The sequence below is a fragment of the Tupaia chinensis genome, unplaced genomic scaffold, assembly GCF_000334495.1.
Source record: "Tupaia chinensis unplaced genomic scaffold, TupChi_1.0 Scaffold147003_1, whole genome shotgun sequence".
Taxonomy (NCBI): domain Eukaryota; kingdom Metazoa; phylum Chordata; class Mammalia; order Scandentia; family Tupaiidae; genus Tupaia; species Tupaia belangeri.
Window position 1 is genome coordinate 1,384,498 of NW_006206856.1, and position 22,874 is coordinate 1,407,371.

Below are 22,874 nucleotides of genomic sequence, written 5' to 3' on the forward strand. Positions count from 1 at the left end.
GAGGAGATGCTCACGTCCCCAAGCCCTTCCCCACCGCCTTTCTGAGTGGCCCAAGATCCCACAGCAAGGTGCCCACTCCAGGACAGGTGAAAGGATTCCCTCCAGGCGCCCTGATCACAGCCCCCTTTGAGAAGTAGGTGACGACTTTAGATCCTCTCTCCATCTACTCCCGCCTCCACCCCCTCTCGAGTTGACCCAGAGCACCGAGGAAGGAAGATACCGACACTGGGCTCCTCGGAACGCCCATGGTTCACATCCTGGCCTGCTCCCGGGCACATGGCGGAGGGAAAGCCAGGCCGGGAAATGGAATTAGCAGGATCTCTGAGCTCAAGGCAAGGAGGGCTCTTGGGGACTGCGTCCTGCTCTGAGACTCACTGTGCTGCGAGCCAGTAGAGGAGGACAGGGCCGTGTGTGCCCTCTGGGCCAGATCCCCAGCATCCCTTCCCCTGCTCCTGAGCGACTGTTCCCCGAGCACACACTGACCTCGTCACTCACAAGGCAGTCCGGTAGTCTAGTCAGACTAGCAGTTTTCAAGACAGCCTTCCCTCCCCAGACCCAGACCTCCAGGCAGCTGGGAAAGAGCAGGAGCGCTGGGACAGGGTCGGTGCAGGAAAATGCAGGCGTGGGACCCCTCAGAGCAGGCAGAGGCAGGAGGGACTCTGCGGTCTGTCTTTGTCAAATGGCCCTCACCTCGCTCGGGCACCTTCTCTTCCTCCTTCTTGGGCAGGGTCACGTAGGAGAAGGTGTCAGGCTTGGCGGAGACGATCTGGTCGAAGCTGATCTTGTTCATGCTCCGCTCGTAGTCCAGGCACACTTCTCTGGCCAGCCTGCTCAGGTGCTCCAGAACCCTGCCACAGAGACAGAGACAGAGACAGAGACGGGGGTCAGGGAGCTCCACTCACCCTGTCAACCCATGCTGCAGGCCAGTGGGGACCCAGGCTCTGCTCTGCCATGGGGGCCTGGGGACGTGGGCTTGGGGCTCTAACCACCTATCTACATGTTCACTTCTTAAGTACGTTTATCGGGCCAGCTGGTGGTGTGGTGGTTAAGGTGGCTGGACCTCACCTGACTGAACACACGGTTTGATTTTGAACCAATGGCTTGAGAAACATGCTAGGTGCATGTGTGTGCTAAAACTCCTGAAACGGGGCAAATGGAGGACGGCTCGTGGCGTAATCGTGACTCATGGAGGGGTGCTCTCTCACTGCCCCACACCCCATCTCTTCCCAGTAAGTGTGTATGCCCTCTACAAACATTGTTTTTAATAAAAAAAAAAAAAAGTTCACTTATTCCATGAATTAGAGACAGAGATAGAAAGACAGCATGCCTGACAGCCATGATGCTGTGACCCAGCCTCGGGCTCTCAGCCAGCCTGATCCTGGGGACACATGCGCCCAACATACGCAGGGAGGTCTCCGGCAGGGGGCCGCCAGCTTTACCAGATGGCTCTCCCCTGGGTCCCCCTTCTCAAGGTCAGCCTAGGGCAGGACACCCTCCCTGCCCACTCCCACTCAGTGCCAATAAAACTCAAATCCGATTGCATTATTCTCCTGCTTAAAACTTGTCCCTAGTTCCCCAACCTCTTCCTGAGATCCAAGAGGCCTTTCTCTGCCCGCTCTGCAGACCACGCCCTCTGTGTCCACCAGGCTCTCGCCACTGGCGGCCCCTCTGAGCTCCTAGAGGCACTGGGTTCCACTTATCTTGAAGCCTTGTTCAGGCTGTTCCCTTGGTAAGGGAAAAGAAGGTATTTTAAACTTGTAAATGACCACACGCGCCTCTGCTCAAAGCTCCCGATGGCTTCTCATAGACAGCAGGCCAGTTTCTGCATCTTGACTCCAACCCACACGGTCCGTCCGGCCTCCCTGTGGCAACTCCCTGCTGCTTGGACGGCTCTCACTCCACTGCAGACGCATGCACCCCATCCTGCTCCTCGAATACCCAAACTCAGCCCTTCCTCCCAGTCTCTGGTGGTCCCTCTCCCAGAATGCTCTTCTTTTTTGTCTACAGCATGTCTAATCAATCAGAACATGAATGGAAGCAGAGTACAGCAATCCTGGCCCCAAAGCAGACCAAACTAAGGTGTATTACAACGAAGGGTGCATTACTGAGGACGGAGGAGGAGGAATGGTTTTAAGATATATTAAACAATCTCTCTCCTTTTTAAAAATTTGCTAGAGGATACGTGTGCTTGCCGGAGGGAGGTGGAAGGCAGAGAGAGAGAGAGAAGGTAAGGAAGCACCCTCCACAGGGGATGGTCATGCTGCAACCCCTTCTCCAGTTCTCCTTTCAGGATTTTGGGCACGCATGTGCATGTGCCCAGGATGTTTCTCAAGTCGCTGCGTCTGGGACTTGAACCACAGAGTAGGCCATATGGGATCCAATCACCTTAACCACTAACCACTGGCTGTTCCATAATTTCTTTCAACCGGCCTGTGAATCCGATTATTCCACTATCTTACTATTTCTTTAGTCCATTCCCATGGCTCCTGTCCAATGACTTCATTTTTCGTTTTCACACCCAAGCTCATCGCTGGCCACCTGAGGACTGCCCCTTCCTCCTCTCCTCGTACTCAGCCTGCAACCCACGGCACACACATGCTTGGACACATTTTCACGATGTCCCCCGCATCGTCTCTGCTTCTAAGCCAATGGACACCTTGGTGGGTCTTCTCTGCTGTATTTGACTACTGTCAACCCAGATTCCAGTTCTCCTTTCAGGATTTTGGGCACGCATGTGCATGTGCCCAGGATGTTTCTCAAGTCGCTGCGTCTGGGACTTGAACCACAGAGTAGGCCATATGGGATCCAATCACCTTAACCACTAACCACTGGCTGTTCCATAATTTCTTTCAACCGGCCTGTGAATCCGATTATTCCACTATCTTACTATTTCTTTAGTCCATTCCCATGGCTCCTGTCCAATGACTTCATTTTTCGTTTTCACACCCAAGCTCATCGCTGGCCACCTGAGGACTGCCCCTTCCTCCTCTCCTCGTACTCAGCCTGCAACCCACGGCACACACATGCTTGGACACATTTTCACGATGTCCCCCGCATCGTCTCTGCTTCTAAGCCAATGGACACCTTGGTGGGTCTTCTCTGCTGTATTTGACTACTGTCAACCCAGATGTGCTGAGGCTTTCTGTTTATTTGACTTCCAGATCTCTCTCTCCAGTGTCTCCTGTCTCCCTGGCTGTTCCTTTTCAGTTTCCACTCTCTCTTGAAATGGGAGAGTTCTTCAAGGACATGCCATATCCTTCTTACCACACTGAAATCCCCTTTGGGAGATTTTTCCTTTCCTCTGACTTTTCACCTTTACGCTGCTGACTGGGTGGTGGAACCGTGTGCTCAGGCAACCAGACCCATGTGGAAAAGGTCCTAGGTTTGCGTTCTGGGACCTCCCTGCGTGTGTGGGTCTGCATACATCCATGTGACTCCTCTTTTGCCATTATTGTTCGTGCTTCAGCTCAGATGTTTTCACCTTTATGAGCTCTTCCTTGACCTATAAAAAGTAGCCCCTCTGGGACCAGCAGTTGGCATAAAGGCTATGTCACTGGACTCTCATGTAGTTGACCATGGTTCAAATCCCAGACTCCATGGCTTGAATTCACGCTGGGTGTGTGTGTGTGTGCCCAAGATTCCAAGAAGAGAATGGAGGAGAAGGGATTGTGACGTGGCCCTCATCCCAGGGGAGGATGTCTCTCTCTTTCTGTCTCTCTCTCTCTTTCTGGCGAGTGCACACGCCCTATAGCAAAAACCTCTCCAAAAAAGAAAAAAAAAGTAACCCCCTAAGACATTTCTTTTTTGTCTTTTTAAAGAATTATTTAGTAATTTTATTTATTCATTCATTTATTTTAATTTGACCAGAGAGAGAAAGTGAGAAAGTAAGAAAGCAAGCCACCAAGTCCAGGACTTGAACCGTGGTCAGCCAAGTGGGAGTGTCCAGTGCCTTAACCACCATGCCACCTGCTGGTCCCATCCTCTAAGATGTTTCATCCCCAGGTGGGATGGCCACGATGCAATCTCTTCTCCTCCATTCTCCTCTCAGGATCTGGGGCATGCACGCACACACACCTGGTGTGAGTTTAAGCCACTGAGTCCGGGACTCGAACTACGGTCAACTATGTAGGAGTCCAGCAACGTAGCCATTACGCCATCTGCTGGCCCCCCTCTAAGACATTTCTAACCCCTCATCTTATTTTATCTTCACAGTACTTGTCAGATGCACAAATAACTTAGGCTTTCCATTGTCTTCTAGGCCAGGCTGAGATGCCCCCAGAGGACAGGCCTTTTGTGGGGTTGTTCACTACTGTGTCCCCAGGGCCTAGAACAGGATGGGCGTGTCCACACAAGATGCTGGTTGCATCCCACTGACATCCACTTCCTCCCTACTTTTTCACTTTTATTCTAGAATTCAATCCTTTCTCACTTGACTCAGGGGAAGATGACTTCATCCCCAGTGCCAGGGGTGCAATGTAACTGTCTACACCCACCATGGCGGAGCCTGCCCTGACTGCAATTGGTTTAGGAGCAGGTCCCTGACGCCAATTGGTTTAGGAGCAGGGATGTGCTCTGGTTATGATCAACAACTGATACAAGGATCGGAGTCAAACCCCTTGTTCTGTCTCCCTCAGGACAAATTCTGAGGCGTTTTTCACAGTCCAGTGTTCGTTGGGGGATCAGGCTGGGGCTAGACTCCCCTAAAAACCATGTCTTTGTTGGGACCAGCAGATGGCATAGCACTTACCTCACTGGACTCCCACACGGCTGGTGACATTTAGAGCCCCAGACTTGGTGGCTTGAAACTCACACTGAGGGTGTGTGTGAGTTTGATCTTGTGTGCCCAAGATCCCAGGAGGAGAATACAGCAGAAAAGATTGTAGTGTGGCCATCTTCCCTGGGGGTGATTTCTCCCCTGGGGTTGATTTCTCACTTTCCCTCACTTTCTCTGTCTCACTTTCTCTCCATTGAGCACACACACCCTAAGGCAAAAATCTCTTTAAAAAAAATGTCTTTGCTAACTGCTTCCTCTAACTTATTTCCCCCTCCTCTCACCCCCTCATTTGGAGTGACTTCTCCTGAAAGGACTTCATCAATCCATTACCTGCACAAGAACCCCCAAATCAGATCTGCTTCTAGGACAGGACTCAACGGAGGCTGGACTTTGTTGAGCCCCTGAAGCCGCTGCTGCCCTCCTGCCTGAGAGGGAAACTGGCGTACACTGGAGACAGAGCCCCGAGGACCAAGCCCCAAATCTCCCGCCTCAGGTTTCTCGTCACAAGCGGAGTAACGCATTTCCCAGCATCTTTGGTACTTACAGCCAGAGACATTTTAAATTATACAAAACTAAAAAAAAAAAAAAAAAAGAATTCTTGGAGGTTGGCAGGTAGTATGGTCTCATGGTTTGAGTCCCGGACCTGGTGGTTTACTTTTTCACTTTCCCTCTCTCTTTTGCCAAATTTAATTTTGCCAAATTTAATAATAATAATAATAATAATACATTAAATTTAAAATTCTTTTATAAATAAATAAATAAATGCTGGGCAGCTAGGATAAGGTGGTTACATCTATTTAAATCTCCGAGCACACCCTTCAAAAACAGAAAAAGAAAGAAAAACAAAAAAAACAAACACTGCCAACATCCGCTCCTTTAACACAACTAGAATAAAGAGAAAGCCTACGCGTCACGTTCTCTTTAACAGACTATAAGCGCCAGTTCTCAGTGAGCTATTGCTTGCACTCCTGCCGCAAGACTTCAGAGAACACGGGCAGTCCTAGAAGCGGGTAGGGGGCAGAGGCAACCCTAAAACTGAGCTAAAGTCCTGCCGGAAAGAGAAAGGACACTCTAACTGCAAAAATACTAAAGAAGAGTCCTGGTGATCCGAGCATTTTCAACGAGGAAGGGACTGCAGGGTATGCAATTCAAGGTGGTGTTCTTCGAGAAGCGCTACTTAGGGAAGAGAAGGTCACAGGAGAGAGGAGCCCTAAGGGGCTGCACAGTAAAGGCAAAGAAGCAAAAGTGAACATATGAGTCCTGCAAGGTGGCAGAGAACAAAGACAGAGGACCGGCAGTCCTTCTACCCAACACACACACAGAGCCATCATTTTAAAAACTAGCTTGCCTGGGACCAGCAGATGGCACAGCAGTTACGTCACTGGATTCCCATGTAGTTGACTGCAATTTGAGTCCTAGACCCCACAGCTTAAAACTCACGCCAGGCAAGAGTGTGTGCATGCTCAGAATCCCGAGAGAAGAATGGAAGAGAAGGGACTGCAGTGTGGCCATACCCTCCAGGTGGGTGATTTCTCGCTTTCTACCTCTCTCTCTAACGAGCGCACGTACAACCCATAGCAAGAATCCCTCCAAAACAAAGATCTAGCTTGCCACACTGCCAGAAGAGGGCACCCTTGAGCTAGGAATCTTGCTAAACACCCCAAACCCATGAAATGAAAAGGTGAAAACAGATTACATTCATATAGAATTTATATTTATCGATAAAGGGAGAAAAAGGGAGAGCGTCTTAACCAATAAAATTCTTATCCGCCTCTCAAAAACTAAACAAGAACAAAACAAAAGAAAACTGCACTACGATACTTAACCACTAAATATCCTCAGGTATTTGGGCATAGGAAAATACCATCTTGAATCAGAAACTCAAAAATAAAACACATAAATGGACAAATAACAGGGAGAAGAAAGATTTCATTGAATCCAAAAAAAAATGTAAAAGATCCAATTATGTCAGGGAAGAAGGTTACATTTTAAAGTGCCCAAGAGAGAACAGAGTCAAATCAAAATGTTTGAGTTCATTGAAGAAAGGTAGGAACATAACAGAGAGAATGAAAATGAGCAAAAGAACTGCCAAGGGTCAGAAAGTGGTCAAATTAGAAGAAGCAACACCCCAGGGGCCTTCACAAAACTTGTGAAAAATGGAATTACAGTATGAATTTATTTTGGCACAAATATTTTGAAATCCATGCTTAATTTTTTCATAACATGCATTTTTCGTCAACTTTTTTTTTTTTCGAGGGGTTTTTGCTATAGGGCGCATGCACTAGCCAGAATGACAGAGAGACAGAAAGCGAGAAATCACCCCCCAGGTGGGGATGGCCACACCACAATCCCTTCTCCACCATTCTCCTCTTGGGATCTCGGGCATGCACACACACACACGCGCTCAGTGTGAATTTAAGCCACCGGGTCTGGGAGTCCAGCAACATAGCCATTACACCAATTGCTGGTCCCATTTCATCAACTTTTTTGAAGATTGTTCATATACAGATACAGATTTAGGTTGACTAGCCCTTATATAAAACTTTTAGGACCAGAAGTATTTCTGATTTCTAATTCTTTTCGTGCAATTTGGAATATCTGCAGATACGTAGTAAGAGATCTTGGGAATGGGACCTGAGTCTAAACATGAAATTCACTTGTGTTTCATAATTGATTTATACACGTAGCCTGAAGGTAATCTTCATATTGCGGTATTTTGACTGAAGTCTGTCACATGAGGTCAATTACAGAATTACCCACATGTCAGCTCTCAAAAAGTTCTGGATTTTGGAGCATTTTGGATTTTCAGATTAGGGATGCTGAACCTCTATATAATGGAATTCCTGAAGAAGAAAAGTAAACCAATGGAACAAGTTTAATATTTAAAACTATAATTCAACAGAAACTTCCAGAAATAAAAGAATACATGGGCCAGGCCTGTGGCCTACTGGTTAAGGAAGCTAGATCACCTATGGCCAACTGCATGATTTGAATCCCGACTCTGGTGGCTTGAAAAACATGCTGGGCATGTGTGCATGTATGGCCCAAATCCCAACAACATAGAGAAATGGAGGAGAAAAGATTATGGTATGACTATACCCCATGGGGGTGCTTTTTCTGTCTCCCTCTGGCAAATTAAAAAAAAAAAAAAAAGAAAGAAAACATTAAATGAAAGAACACCTGAATGTATGTATTTAAAAGGGCCATTGAGGGCCAGTACATGGTGTGGTGGTTAGGACACTGGATTCCCACATAGCCAACCATGGTTCGAGTCCCAGAACTGGTGATTTGCTTTCTCACTTTCCTTTTCTCTGTCTCTCTCTAGTGAGCATACATGCCCTATAGTAAATTCTGAAATAATAAGTAAATTTGTTTTAAATAGGTCAATTGAAAGCTGGCCCCATGGCCTGGTAGTTAAGGAAGCTGGATCTGTCATGGCATATATCACACAGTTCAAGTCCAAGCCCCAGTGACTTGAAAAGCATAAAAGGTGCACACACATACATAAAATCCCAATAGGTGGGACCGGCAGGTGGCATGGTGGTTAAGGGCGCTGGACTCCCATATGGCTGACCATGTGGTTCAAGTCCCGGACCTGGCAGCTTGCTTTCTCACTCTCTCTCTCCCTCCCTCTCTCAATCTGTCCCTCTCTGGTCAAGTTAAATAAATAAAGTAAGTAAGTAAGTTAGTTTTTTAAAATCCCAATAGGACAGAGAAATGGAGAAAAGATTATGGTGTGACTATATCCCACTGGCGATTGTCTCCTCCCTCTCTCTGTCACTGGTGAGTGCATGCACCTTCTGGCAACAAGAAGAAAAAAGAAAGAAAAAAAAATGCTACATACCTGTGAGCTACTTTTAAAGTAATTATCAGAAGAAAGTTCATAGCTTTAAATACAATTGTCATTAAAAATGAAAAATATACAACTGTTTCCACAGAGGAGAGGGCCTGGGTTCAGAGCTGCGAGCATGCCAGGCACACACATGGGTGCCCTTGATCTGGGGCAGCTAAGACTGCGGGAGGATCATGGTGTGAAAACCCTATCAGATGCTGGTATCTGTCTGTCTGTCTGTCTCTCCCTCTCATGGAAGAAATAAATAAATAAACTTTCAAAAGATAGTAAGAGAGACCAGCAGGTGGAGTAGTGGTTAAGGTACTGGACTCCCACATGGCTGATTGTGGTCTGAATCCCAGACCTGAAGGACTGAACATCATGCTAGGCAAGTGTGCATTCATGCCCCAAATGCTGAGAGGAGAATGAAGGAGAAAGAATTGCAGGAGGCCACCCCCCTGGGAGTGATTTCTCACTTTCCCTTTCTCTGTCTCTCTCTTTAGCAAGTACATGCACCTTATGGCAAAAAAAAAAAAAAAAAAAAAAAAAATTTAAAAAAAAAAAGGGAGAGAGAGATAGGTAGATAGATATGGCCCCAAAGCTAGCATTGTGTTTAAGGGAAAACGCTAGACACATTTCCACTAATATTAGGGAAAAAGTAGGGTGCCTACCATCTCTACTACTATTCAGTATTATATTGGAGGTATTAGAAAACGCAATTAAACCAGAGAAAGTAATTAGAAGAATAAGAATTGGATAAGTAAAAATATCTATTTACAGATAATGTGCACTTAGAAAACCCTGGAGAATTCATGATTAAAAAAATTAAAACATTAAAAGAATTTGGTAACAAAATATAAAATTAGCATATAGAAATCACTAGACATAATAGTGAAGAAAACTCATCTTAAATAGAAACAGAAAAAATAAAATGCTCAATAAGAGATAGGTAAAATCTGGGACCAGCAGTTAGCGTAATGGCTGTGTCGCTGAACTCCCATGTAGCTGACCACTATTCAAGTCTGCGACCCGGTGGCTTAAACTCACACAGGGCGCATGTATGTGAGTACCCAAGATCCTGAGAGGAGAATGGAGGAGAAGGGATTGAGGTGTGGCCATCCCCCCCGGGGGGTGAATTCTTGCTTTCTGTCTGTCTGTCTTTCTCTGTCTTTTTGGTGAGCGTACATGCCCTATAGCAAAAACCTCTCAAAAAAAAAAGAAATAGGCAAAATCTGTATGACTTAAGGTACTCCTAAAAGACACAAAAGTATACTTGAGCAAGTGGACAAATAGTCTTGCTCTGGACAGGACAGTTCAAGATAAAAATGCCAACTGTACTTAAGGGAATTTTAAAATATGATGTGATCTTATTGAAAAATAATCTGTATTGTTTTTTAGGAACTATTTATTTGGGAGCCAGCAGGTGGTATGGTGTTTAAAGGTGCTGGATTCCCACATGGCCGACTGCAATTCAAGTCCAGGACCTGGTGGCCTGGTGGCTTGCTTTCTTACTCTTCCTTTCTCTCTCTGGTCAAATTTTTTAAAATAATAACAAATAGAATTAAGTAAACAAATATTTTAGATAATTATTTATTTATTATTATTATTACTTTTTAGTTTTGCTATAGGGCATGTGCACTCACCAGAGAGAAAGGGACAGAAAATAAGAAAGCAAGATGCCCGGCTGGCAGGTGGCATGGTGGTTAAAGATGCTGGACTCCCACATGGCTGGCCATGGTCCTAGTCATGAACCTGGCGGCTTGCCTTCTCACTTTCTTTCTCTCTCTGTTCCTCTCTGGTCAAATTAAAATAAGTAAATAAATAAAGTTAGAAAAAAAGAAAGCAACATGCCAGGTCTGGGACTCAAACCGTAGTCAGCCATGTGGGAGTCCAGAGCCCTAACTACCATGCCACTTCCCAGCCCCAAGTACGTGTTTTTCTAAAAACAGAGCCAAACAAGTTCATATTAAAGCTCATATGGGGGGCCAGGGGTGCTGTGGTAATTCAGGCAGCTGGATCCCACATGGTCCACTGTGCAGTTCCAGTCCAGACTTGACAGCCTGAAAAACACACTGAACATGCACACGTGTGCCTAACATCCCAAAAGGAGGGAAATATGGAAGAGAAGGGATTGCTGCACGACCATGCCCAGAGCGGGGTGCTTTCTCATTTTTCTCTTTTTCTCTCTCTCTGGTGAGTGCACATATCCTCTAACAAAATTTAAGTAAATAGATAAAGCTCACATTAAACAAAAAAAAAAATGAGCATATGAAACCAGCAGATGACATAATGGTTACATTGCTGGACTTCCATGTAGTTGACTGAGGTTAGAGTCCTAGACTGGCAGCTTAAAACATGCTGGATGCATGTGCATGCATGCCCAGAATCCTGAGGGGAGAATGGAGGAGAAGGGATTGCAGCGTGACCATCTCCCCTGCGGGGGTGATTTCTTGCTTTGTCTCTCTGTCTCTTTGGTGAGCACGTGTTACCTGTAACAAAAATCTCTCTTTAAAAAGAAAAAGAAAAATGAGCATGCAAAACATTATCAGAATTCCTGGGACCAGTAGGTGGCATAGTGGTTAAGGCACTGGACACTCCCACATGGCTGACCACAGTTTGAGTCCTGGACCTGGTGGTTTGCTTTCTTACTTCTCCCCACCCCGCCCCCCGTGCATGTCTTTCTCTGTCAAATTAAAAATAAATAAATGAACAAATAAAATTAAATAATTCTTATTTTAAAAAAATAATCCCAACAACAGGGGACAGGATGGCAGCACTCTAGTAAAACATGACGCTCTGTAAGGCAATCCCACATGGGAAGGTTCCTGGTTCAAGTCTGGAGAACCTCCCTGAGTAGGCCAGGCACATATGTGTACATAATCTAGGACTGACTGAAGGCTGGGGGAGGACTGTGGTGCCAGGCCCTATTGGGAGTGCTGTCTCTCTGTCTCTGTCTGTCTCTCTTGCTCATGAAATAAATAAATTTTAAAAATCCGGGAACCAGCAGTTAGCGTAATGGCTATGTCGCTGGACTCCCACGTAGTCGACCGCGGTTCGTGTCCCGGACCTGGTGGCTTAAAACTCACGCCGGGCGCGTGTGTGAGCGTGCCCAAGATCCCGAGAGGAGAATGGAGGAGAAGGGATTGCAGCATGACCATCCCCCCTGGGGGGTGATTTCTCGCTTTCTGTCTCTATGTCTCTCTCTGTCTGTCTGGCAAGCTCACGCGCCCTATAGCGAAAATCTCTCCAAAAAAAAAAAAAATCCAAATAACACTTTTTGCAGATACAGAAAAACCTATCCTAAAATTTACATAGACTCTAAAAGGATATCAAATAGCAAAACAATCTTGAAAATTAAGAACAGCATTGGAAGACTCACCATTTCTGATTTCAAAACTTATCACAAAGCTACAGTAATCAAAATGGTGTAGCACTGGCATAACAACAAAGAGGGCCAGCAGGTGATACAATGGTTGAGGCACTAGACTCTGACATGGCTGACCCTGGACTGAGTCTTGGACCTGGTAGCTTGAAATTTGCACAGGGCACATATGCGTGTGTACTCAAAATTCCAAGAAAAGAATGAAGGGGAAGAAATTGCAGCATGGCCATCCCCCCCTGAAAGGTGACTTCTCCCTTTTTCCCTCTCTGTCTCTTATCTCTGTCTGGAGAGTGCATGGACCCTATAGCAAAAACCTAAAAAACTAAACAAACAAAAAACAGAAACAAATGGAATATAACAAACAGTCTAGAAATAACCCTGACATATGAGAAGACCTCAAAAAGTTCATGAAAAAATGTAATTAAAGTACAAATTTATTCTGATACAAAATTTTTTTTAATTTATTCAGTTTTTTTCATAACAGACATTTTCCATACACTTAAATAAGAGAATTGTGCATTTGTCAGAAAGAGACAGACAGGGAGAAAGAGGGAGAAGCACCCCTTAGTGGGGCAGTTCACGCCTCAACCCCTTCTCTTCCATTTCTACATTTTGTTGAGATTTGGGTACTCACACACACATACCAAGATTTGGCTGTCAGCTATGTGAATTTGGTTCCCTTAACCAATAGGCTATGGGGCTAGTCCTCCATGATCTTTTGAAGACCCTTTGTATTTGGTCAAATGATTTTCAACAAGGGCGCCAAAACAATTCAATGGGGAAAGGACAGTCTTTTGAACACATCATGCAAAGAATACTGGATATCCATGTGCCAAGGAATAAAGCAGAACTCTTATCTAATACCATATACAAAATTAACTCAAAATGGATCAATGACCTACGCATAAAACGTAAACTACAAACTCTCAGAAGTAAACATAGGGAAAAGCTGCATGACACTGGATTTGGCAATGATTTCTTGGACATGAAAACAATGGCAAAGACAACAAAAGAAAAAGTGGACAACTAGATTTCATCAAAATAAAGAAGAAAATTATGTATCAAAAGACTATTAATAGAATAAAAACTCAACCCACATAATGGGAGAAAATATTTGCAAATTACATAATCTAATATGAGATAATATCCAGAATACTTAGAGAACTCTTCAAATGCAACAGCAACAACAAAAATTTAAAATGAACCAAGGAATTAAATAGACATTTCTCCAAAGAAAATATATAAATGGCCAGTAGACACTGGAATAGATGTTCAACATCATTAATCATTAGGGAAATGCAAATCAAAACCCCAATGAGATATCACCCATCAGGATGGCTATTATAAAAAAGTAAATAATGGGGGCGAATGGTGACAGAGGGAGAATGTGACTGCTCTGGGAGGCTGGCCCACACAGGAAGTCCTGAGTTTATGTCTGGAGACCTCACTGAGGATGCCAAGCATGTATGTGCCCATGATTTGGGGCTGGCTGAGACTAGAAGTGAATTGCAGTACTGGGACCCTTTCAGGGATGCTGTCTCTTTCTTGGAGGAGGAGGAGGAGAAAAAAGACAGAAGGTAACAAATATTGGTGAGGATGTGAAGAAATCAGAACTCCTGTTCCCTGCTAGTGGCAGGAATATAAAATGGTACAGGCTGTGGAAAACAGGATGATGGTTCCTCAAATAATTAAGCATAGAATTATCATATGATCCAGCAATTCCACTTCTGGTGATATACCCAAAAGAACAAAAAGCAGAGACTTGATGAGATACTGTACATCCATATACAGAGCGGCATTAGTCACACTTGCCACAAGATTAAATCAACCCAAGTATCCATGGACGAATGAATGAATAAAGTGTGAGTATTATTATTCAGCCTTTAAAAGGAAGGGACTTCTAATAAATGCTCCATGATTGAACACGAGGACATTATACTAAGTGAAGTGAGCCAGTCACAAAAGTACAAATGTTGTATGATTCCACATATATAAGATACTTAGTTGAATTCATGGAGCCAGGGGCTGGGAGTTAAGAGTGAACAGGAAATTACTGTTTAGTGGGTACAGAGTTTGTTTCATAAGATTAACAGAATTCTGAGGATGAATGGTAGTAATGATCACATAATAAAGTAAATGTACTTAATACCACTGAACTATACACCTAAAAATGGTTAAAATGGTAAGTTTCATGTTATATAGATTTTACCACAATTTTGTTTAAAGAATTATTTATTTAATTGTATGTATCATTATTATTATCTTTTCCTTTGCTATAGGGAAAACACATTCATGGTGGGGGTGGAATTGAGAAAGCAAGCTTCCAGGCCTGGGACTTGAACTGCAGTTCAAGCTGTGGGAGTCCAGCGCTTTAACCACCATGCCACCCACTGGCTCCATTTATCACAATTTTTAAAATATATAATTTTTAAAAAGTCTACATGCAAGGATAGCCAGGAGAACATAAAGGGGAAAGTTACAAGGGGACAACCCTGGGGAACATTAAAACATACTAGAGGTTCGGCCACTGTGGTGTACATGTGCCCTGCAGGGCTGAAAACCATATGGCAATGTGGGTTGGCATTTGCTGGTTGGCGTGTGCTCTGGCATCCAGGACCCTAAGGAGTTGGGGGAGAGGAACTGCAGTATGATGAGAGCATGTCAAGGGTGCTTCTCTTCCTTTTTTCTCTCTCATGTTGTGTACATGCATTATCATTTTTTTAAAAAGCCTACTATAAAACATCTATAATTAAACCAGTATAGTACTTGAATAGACAAATAGGCCACAGAAATAGAATAGAAAGTCCAGAAATAGACCTAAGAACATATGTAAATTAGTGTATGATAAAGATGGCATCTCAAATCACAGGGTGGAAGTTCTAATAAAAGCTGCTGGGACAACTGATTAGTCAGTTGGAAAAAAGATAAAATTAGATCTATACCACACACCATACATAAGGGTGAACCAAGGATGCAAATGCAAGAAATGGAACCACATAAGTACTAGGAGAAAAACCTCAATATAGTGACTTTCTAATGACTTGAAGTCCAGATGCAACAGAAGATTAATAACATTACCTACATAAACATTTGTATTATATTACAGAATTGCTATAAACAACTAAGAATACAACTGACATGCTAGGAGGAGATATTTATGACATAGCATATATAAAGAGCCAATACCCTGGACTGGCCCCATAGCAAAATGGGCAAGCATTGTGTAGAGGTAGCCAAGTCCCACAGAGCTGAGTGAGTGAGGTTCGAATCTCGGCCTGAGTGGAAACACCTTAGGCACATGCCCAGGATCATGACAGGATAGAGAAATGGAGGGGAAACAAGGGCTATGGCGTGACTAGGTTTCATGAAGGATGGAAAGGTGCTTTTTCTCTTTCTCTCATGCATGTGCCCTCTGGCATTTAAAAAAAATAAAGCAACACAGAACCCCCCCACACACCCAAAAAAAGTCACTATCTCTAACACATAAAGAACTCTTTAAATGAAAGGGAACAAAAAGCCCAAACTCTGAGAAAGAAAAAATGGGCAAAAGACATAGATAGACAAGTCACAAAAAGATGTTAAAGTCACCCTTAATCTACATGAAAAGATGGAAAACAAGATATTCAACCTCACAGATAAGATCAAATCAAACTACACTGAGATGTCATTTCTTTTTCTTTTCTTCAAAGAATTATCTTATTTAACTTTATTTATTTAAATTTGACCAGAGAGGGACAGAGAGAGAGAGAAAGAGAGGAAAAGTGAGAAAGCAAGCTGCCAGGTCCAGGACTCGAACCATGGTCAGCCATATGGGAGTCCATGCCCTTAACCACCATGCCACCTGCTGGTGCTGGACTGACATTTCTTACTTACTTTCCAGAAATTTCTTATTTGTCTTCCAGACTATCAAAACTTTAAACAGTTCGTAACATGTTCTTGATAAGGCTAAGAGGAAACAGACACTGGCGAAATGATACAACCCTTCTGAGGGAAATCTGGTGATACCTGTCAAATCTACACATGCCCTTATCTTTTGACCTAGCAATTCATTTCTAGAAATTCACCCAAAAGCTGCACCTCCATCAATATGAACATACAAATATACAAGATTATTCACTATGGGGGCCAGTAGGTAGTGTGGTGGTTAAGGTGCTGGACTCTCACATGGCCAACCGCAGTTCCAGTTCAGGACCTGGTGGCTTGAAAATCACACAGGGCACTGATGTGTGCATGCCCAAAATCTTGAGAGGAGCACCAAGAAGAGCCTGAGTCATGGCCATGCCCCCCACCCCTAGTGGCATGGCCTGTCTGTCTCCAATGAGCACACATACCCTAAGGCAAAAATCTAAAATAAATAAATAAATACTGGAAACACCCATATATTGGAGAATGAGTGAATAAACCATGGCATACCCACACAAAGGATTACTATACAGTTATCAAAAGGAATGAAGGAACTCCTAGTGAACTGATAGGGACTGGTTTCCAGGATCCAAGTGAAAAATACAAAGTGCAATTGAATATCTATAGCACTCTACGTAAAAAGGAAGGGGGCATGAGAAAACACACATGTCTAAAATATACGTGGGTCTGTTCATTTGTCCAATGAAAAATACAGAAAGGAAAACCCAGAAACTAGTGATACTGGCTACCTGTGGGCCTGTGGTGGGAACAAGGTGGAAAGGTGGGGAGGTGGACAGGACAGAATGCATAAATGGGGATGGAGACCCACAGATGTCTGAGGGTATCTTTTGGAGTAATATGTATTTTGAGTAGTATGCATGTGTATGTATGTGTATAGGGAGAGAATATATATTAATACACATAACATGTATATATATCTGTTTCATGTACTTCATACGTATATTATCTATGAAACAAATGAACAAAGCTGTATTTCATAAAATAAAGAACATTCCCCATAGAAGGAAGTGGAAAGAACTACTGAAGAAACTTTAGAATGTAGTTTTTGGACTATATGCCACCAGGCAAAAGTTAAAAAGGACACTAAACACAGTTTTGTTTTGTTTTGTTTGGTTTTGAAGGGAGATTTTTTGTTATAGGGCATGTACGCTCGCTGGAGAGACAAAGAGACAGAAAGCAAGAAATCACCTCCCCCCCCCCCAGGGGGGAAGGGCCACACTGCAATCCCTTTTCCTCCATTTTCCTCTCGGGATTTTGGGCATGCACACATACCTGGCATGAGTTTTAACCTGCCAAGTCCGGGACTCAAACTGCAGTCAACTATGGGGAGTCCAGTGACGTAACCATTACACCATCAACTGGTCCCAAAACAAAAATATTTTTAAAAGTCTACTTAGAGTTTTTCCTCTAAAGAGTATGGATTAGCAGAACTACTACTGCTTTCTGTATTCTAAAGCTGAGCAAATAAATCAATATACAGTGAATAATGGGAGTCAGTTTTCTTCTGGAAAAGGCAAAAACCTGAGAATGAGCCCTGGTGTGTTAATGGTAACTTGAAGGTATTGGTAAACTAATAGCTTTTAACAGCTAGGTCAGTAGGTAGATATAGAAGTAGACGTAAATGTGTGTGGAGGTTCTATATAATACAATGCAATAATATAAATGTGTGTTTGCTAGATCAGTCTGCTCCAGGAGCCTCAGAGCAATGGTTTCCCAGTAGCAATGAGCACATCTAAGGCCCAGATCTCAACTTATAAAGACCATTTCCCACTAAGAGGAAGCAGGGCTCCTCAGAGAAATAGATGATTTCAGGGCTAGATCTAGGAAAGCACAAGATGAACCTAGACGTTCTTGCTGGGCCAGAAAGTAAGGACATGCCTGAAGAATGATGGGAAGTTGTGAAAAGGACACAGGATTAGCTTGAAGAGGCTCCACTGGCCAAGTCTGGAAAAACTAAGCATCAAAATAAACAGAGGTAGTAACACATTATAAATCCTTTGAATAAAAAATAATCCAAGAATCCATGTTGGTCATTGGAGATCTGGAGATGAAAGGAAATTACAGGACGACCAGCAAGAGCACAGTGCCGTGGGCAAAACAGCCCCGCACAGATGAGCCTCCAGGAAACTCTAACCCAGAAGCACTGTTCCCCCAAGGAAAGGCTCCCTGGAGGAGGAGGAGCTGGGTGGGACTCACGTGGGCCCTTTGCGCATCCGGGGCGTGCTCATGGCCCACTGCTTGATCTTGCTCAGGCTCTGCTCGTTGATGAGCCGCTGGCCCTCGCAGGGCATGCAGTCCACGTACAGGTTGTACAGCAGCAGGGCTTCCGTGTTCTTGCGCAGGGCATTGGCCTGGACCACGCGCTGCGTGAACACGCGAGGGTCTTCAGCACAGAAGAGAAGCTGGATCCGTGGCACCCAGTACTGAGTGATCAGAAGGGGCGGTCTCCCTGTAGACCAGGCAGGGGAAAGGGAACATACAGTCAGGCCCTTGGACTCCAGCTGGCTGTACGACGATGCACAGTGGCCTTGACCAAGTCATCTTCCTTCTCTGACCCCCTGTGGCCTCTGTGAAATGCATATGACAACTCTGTCTCATCTACCTCACAGGGTGTCATGGGTGGATGTCAAAGTGTTTTGTAAACTTTCTGGAGCGGGGCTCAGACAGCAAGTTATACAGGTGTGGCTCTTCAAAGGCCCATTCGTCAAGGCTACACCCAGGGAAGACATGACTAAGGACCTCGAGCTCCTTTCAACACCGTGCCAGTTGCTCAGAGACCACACCCCAAACCACGGCCATCAGCCCTTCCTGGGGTCTCTAAGTGATGGATCCTCTGGTTCTTACTTGTTACAGGGACGGGCAGCCACAGGACAAACAAGGCGGGGTAGAAGTCAGATCTGAGCTGGTGATGCCCTGGCTGGGGGTTAGCCTCAGTCCCAAGTCAGGCCAGGCCTGAGCCGGAGGTCCACCTGGGCAGAGGCAGAGAGCTTGTACCTTCAGCGGTGACCCCTCCATTCAGGATGGGCCTCCCCTCGTCATCCCGCACCAAGCCTTTGGCGTCAGTTTTTTGCACTAGGTACAGCTTCTTCTGCTCATCGTAGTCCAGGACGCCCACCTCGCACCACTTGTAGTTGAGCTTCGGACTCTTGGGGTCCTCTGAAACAGGAGGGGAAACTCCACCAGTGCTCCCTGCCGCAGGTCAGTGAGGGCTGCTGAGTCCTGGGAATGCATCTCGGAGGTCACTAGTCTGGTCTCTGTCCCACCAGGATGACCCTCACCCTCTCTGGCTCCAACAAGGCCAGGGCCCTGCTTCCTCTCAGCGAAGCTGGTCCCTGAGGAACTTCTGGCCACAGGAGAAGGCAGAGGACCAGGCTTCTCTGCCCCGGTGCTCTACACGACCCTCACCGGGCACAGAGCGACATGGACCAACTGGGCCGGATACGGTAGAAGGCACGAAAGCCCCCAGCAAACTAAGGCCTGTTGCGGCCAGCTGTGAAAGTTTTTGTGGGCGAAATGGACCCTTCCAGGTTGCACTCCTCCCCATTGGCTCATAGCTATTGAGCCCCTGGGTCCCTCCAGTCAGAACAGGAAGGGCGGGACGTAAGAGGTTGCTGCCTCACAAGGGACTCTAAGTGGGCCTGGGAGCCATTTGGTCAGGACAGGCCTCCCACCCGCTCTGGGCTGAGCTCTCGCCCACTTCTCCGGCACCCCTCCTGCCACCATCCCCCCTCGTTTGTTCTTCTCCAGCCACGCTGGATGCCTGGCTATTCCTGAGACTTCCAAGCTTGCTCCTGCCTCAGGGCCTTTGCACTGCCTGTGCCCGTTGCCTTGGACCAACCAACGTCTTCACTCATGTCACCTCATGGCTAGTTTGTTGTCCACTCAAGTGGCTTCTCCTTAGAGAAGCACCTTTTGCCTAAAATAGTGCCTCTGCCCTGGGAACTCTAACCTGTGTCCTTCTAACCCTTTTGTGTCTCTCATAGCACCTAAAATCATACTACATATGGGACCAGCAGTTGGCATAATGTCCATGTTGCTGGACTCCCATGGGGTCAACTGTGGTTCTTGTCCCGGACCTGGTGGCTTAAACTCACGCCGGGCGAGTGTGTGTGTGTGTGTGTGTGTGTGTGCATGCCCAAGATCCTGAGAGGAGAATGGAAAAGGGATCGTGGTGTGGCCATCCCCCTTGGGAGGGGGTGATTTCTTGCTTTCTGTCTCTCTGTCTTCTCTGTCTTTCTGGCGAGCACATGCAACTGACAGCAAAAACCTCTCTGTCTTGCGGTCGAGCACATGCAACTGACAGCAAAAACCTCTCCAAAAAAAAAAAAAATCATACTACATGTGCATCATCTTCCGGTTCGTGGTCAGCCTCCTCATGCCATGTCAGCTCCCTAAGGGCAGGGGTGGCTTTGTCCCATCTTGGTTCCGGCTGTGACCCTGAGCCTATAGTGGAAACTGTACATAGCAGACATTCAGTAAACTTTTGTAGGAGGAAGATGCATGTAGATGGTGCCCAGCATGGGAGTCCTCAACATACCATGGCTTGAAACAACGCGATGGGTCCTACAGACTGGGTTGAGAAAGAAAGGGCTAGAATTCTGAGGAAACGCCCTGTACCCGCAGATGCCAGCTGGGCGTATAAAGGACAGTGTCGTTGCACCTCCCCTGCTTTGGGTCAGTTTTGCCTGTCCCTTCCCTCCCTAGTAAGTTTCCTTTATGAAAATGCTGAGCTTGTCTTGGGTCAGCTTAGAGGCAAAGACGTTCTCAGGAGCCCCCAGAGGGAAACAAGAGGTCTCTGGCAGAAATGCTCCCTGCCTGCTCCTCCTCCACCTGGTGCTCCCACCCTAGGGCACGGCCCACAGGAAGGGTCACGAGCAAAGCACGGGGTGGGGATTGGAGTGGAGAAGGCTAGTATGCATGCAGTTAAGGTTAATGCAATCCCAAACCTCCTGGCTTTATCACCAGGAATGGGAGATCTGGGAACAATCAAGTTAAATTATGTTTATAATTAAGTCCAAAGTGAAGGGAACATTCTGGACTTCTTGTCTAGTTCAGGGAAATTGATTCCAGTATTAATATGCTTTTAAAATGAAACATAATTTTAAGGCCTGCTCAGTGGACCCATCGCAGGCCCCCTGGAGGTGGTGCAGTCTTAAAACCAGTCATTGTTCTCATGGTCCTGCCTCTCACCTGGGAGCTACCCCCTGGGCCTGCTCCTACTCCTCGTCATCCTGGCCCTCTACCAGGCAAGGAGCAAAGCAGCCCCCAGCCCTGAACAGGGGATGGCTAGCTCCACTGTCCAAACTTACTGTCCAGACCTTCCCGGGGTACTTGCACAGCCCCCAGCCCTGCAGGTCAGCGAGGCAGCTGGTGTCCCCCCATTAATGTCCTGAAGCCGGAAGCTAGAGATGAGGGTTAGAGAAACCAGGGGCACTCTTGGGACAGACGAGACAAGGCTGAGACATGGCACTGAACGGTCCATGTGGGTAGGGGTGTGAAAGAGGCGTTGAATGGGTGACAGCAGGTGTGACTGTGTGTGGGTGTGACTGTGTGGGGTGGCATGTGTGACAGTGAGTGTGACTGAGGGTGTGTGATGGCACGCGTGTATGTGTGAGTGAGCGTGTGGTCCGTGCAGAGGTAAAAGCCAAGAGGAGCAATGTGATTCTGGGTGATGGGATGCAAGGCCTCCAGGAATGCACCCTGTGCCCGTTAACAAGCTTGTACATAATTTTTTAAGAGAAACTTTTGTATAGGGCACATGTGCTTGCTAGAGAGAGACAGAGACAGAGAGAAAGAAAGCAAGAAATCACTCCCCAGAGGGGTAGCCATGCCGCAATCCCTTTTCCAGGCTCGGTATTTCCGGTATGTACTCACATGCACCACCATGAGTTTTAAGCCATCGGATCTGGGACTTAAACTGCAGTCGACTACGTGGGAATCCAGCAATGTAACCATCATGCCATCTTCTGGTCCCAAAGCAATGTGTTTTTTGTTTGTTTGTTTGTTTGTTTTTTAAAGACTAGACACCATCTAGCTGTCCCTTCCCTGGCTCTCCTGACAGTCATCCCTGGTCCTTGCATTTCCTGCCTCTGTGTGGCCTGTTTCTGCTTGGCCTGTGTCTCAGCTGGAAGGCCTCAGAAGCTCCTTTCCTCTCAAGGCTACCAGGTCCCAGGGAGTCCCGGAGTCATGGCAGGGCTGTAGCTGGGATGAGATGGTGCCCCCGCCCCAGGCTGGCCCTGCTCACCATGCCCCAGGAAGTCATCGGTGGGCAAGAGTGCTTTTCCAGGAACGGGTCTCCGGCCCAGAGACCCCGGCTCCAAACCCATGTCCATCCACTCCCTGGGAGTCCGGCAGTCAAACTCCTCATTATCAAACACCTGGAAGAATGCAGGCAGATACTGGGAGGAAGCAGGTCCCTGGCGAGTGGGGCCCAGGTGGAGCAGAGCCTGCCAGAGGATGGGGATGCCTAAGATAAGGGAGCTGCAGGTGGGGGCCCGGGGCTGAGGCCCTCCTCTGCTGTTGATGCTCGGGGTTTGGTTGGGTGAACCCCTGGGTTCCCGCCTGGCTCAGCAGAGTGTGTCTGGAAGCTTGGCAGGATGTGGGCTCCCTCTTTTCAGCTCTAGCCCAAGAGAAGAGGGGGTCCTGGGGTCTTCCAGCACCCACCCCAACTCGGAAACAATGGTGGGTTAGGGCTGGCAGGAGGCAGCCTCTAGGGGGTGCATGCATCTGGATTCACCTTTGCCTCCCCACGGGGACCATCAGGCACAGCCACTCAGGGCCACAGAGAGGGAAGGTGGTGAAGGTCGGAGCCAGGCTATGCTCCCTCTTTCTCCTCCCTAGACTCAGTTTCCCCATCTGTACCCCAAGGGAGTGGCACCGGTGCCCTCTCCCATCCCCGGTCTCCCCATTTAGGTAAGCCCAGTGTCAGTTCCCCAGCCGTAGTGGGCCCTAGTAAGGGAAGC

The 22,874-nt window shown here is 46.4% G+C and overlaps 1 protein-coding gene across 1 annotated transcript in view; it reads right to left on the reverse strand.

Moving 5' to 3' along the window:
- Nucleotides 1-22,874, reverse strand: part of DNAH1 (dynein axonemal heavy chain 1) — a gene marked incomplete in the record, with an annotated part of 89,651 nt that overhangs the window by 53,220 nt on the left and 13,557 nt on the right. Inside the window, 3 exon segments of the mRNA XM_027768604.1 lie at nucleotides 691-848; nucleotides 18,109-18,361; nucleotides 18,907-19,068. Coding sequence (XP_027624405.1) covers nucleotides 691-848; nucleotides 18,109-18,361; nucleotides 18,907-19,068 — 573 coding nt within the window.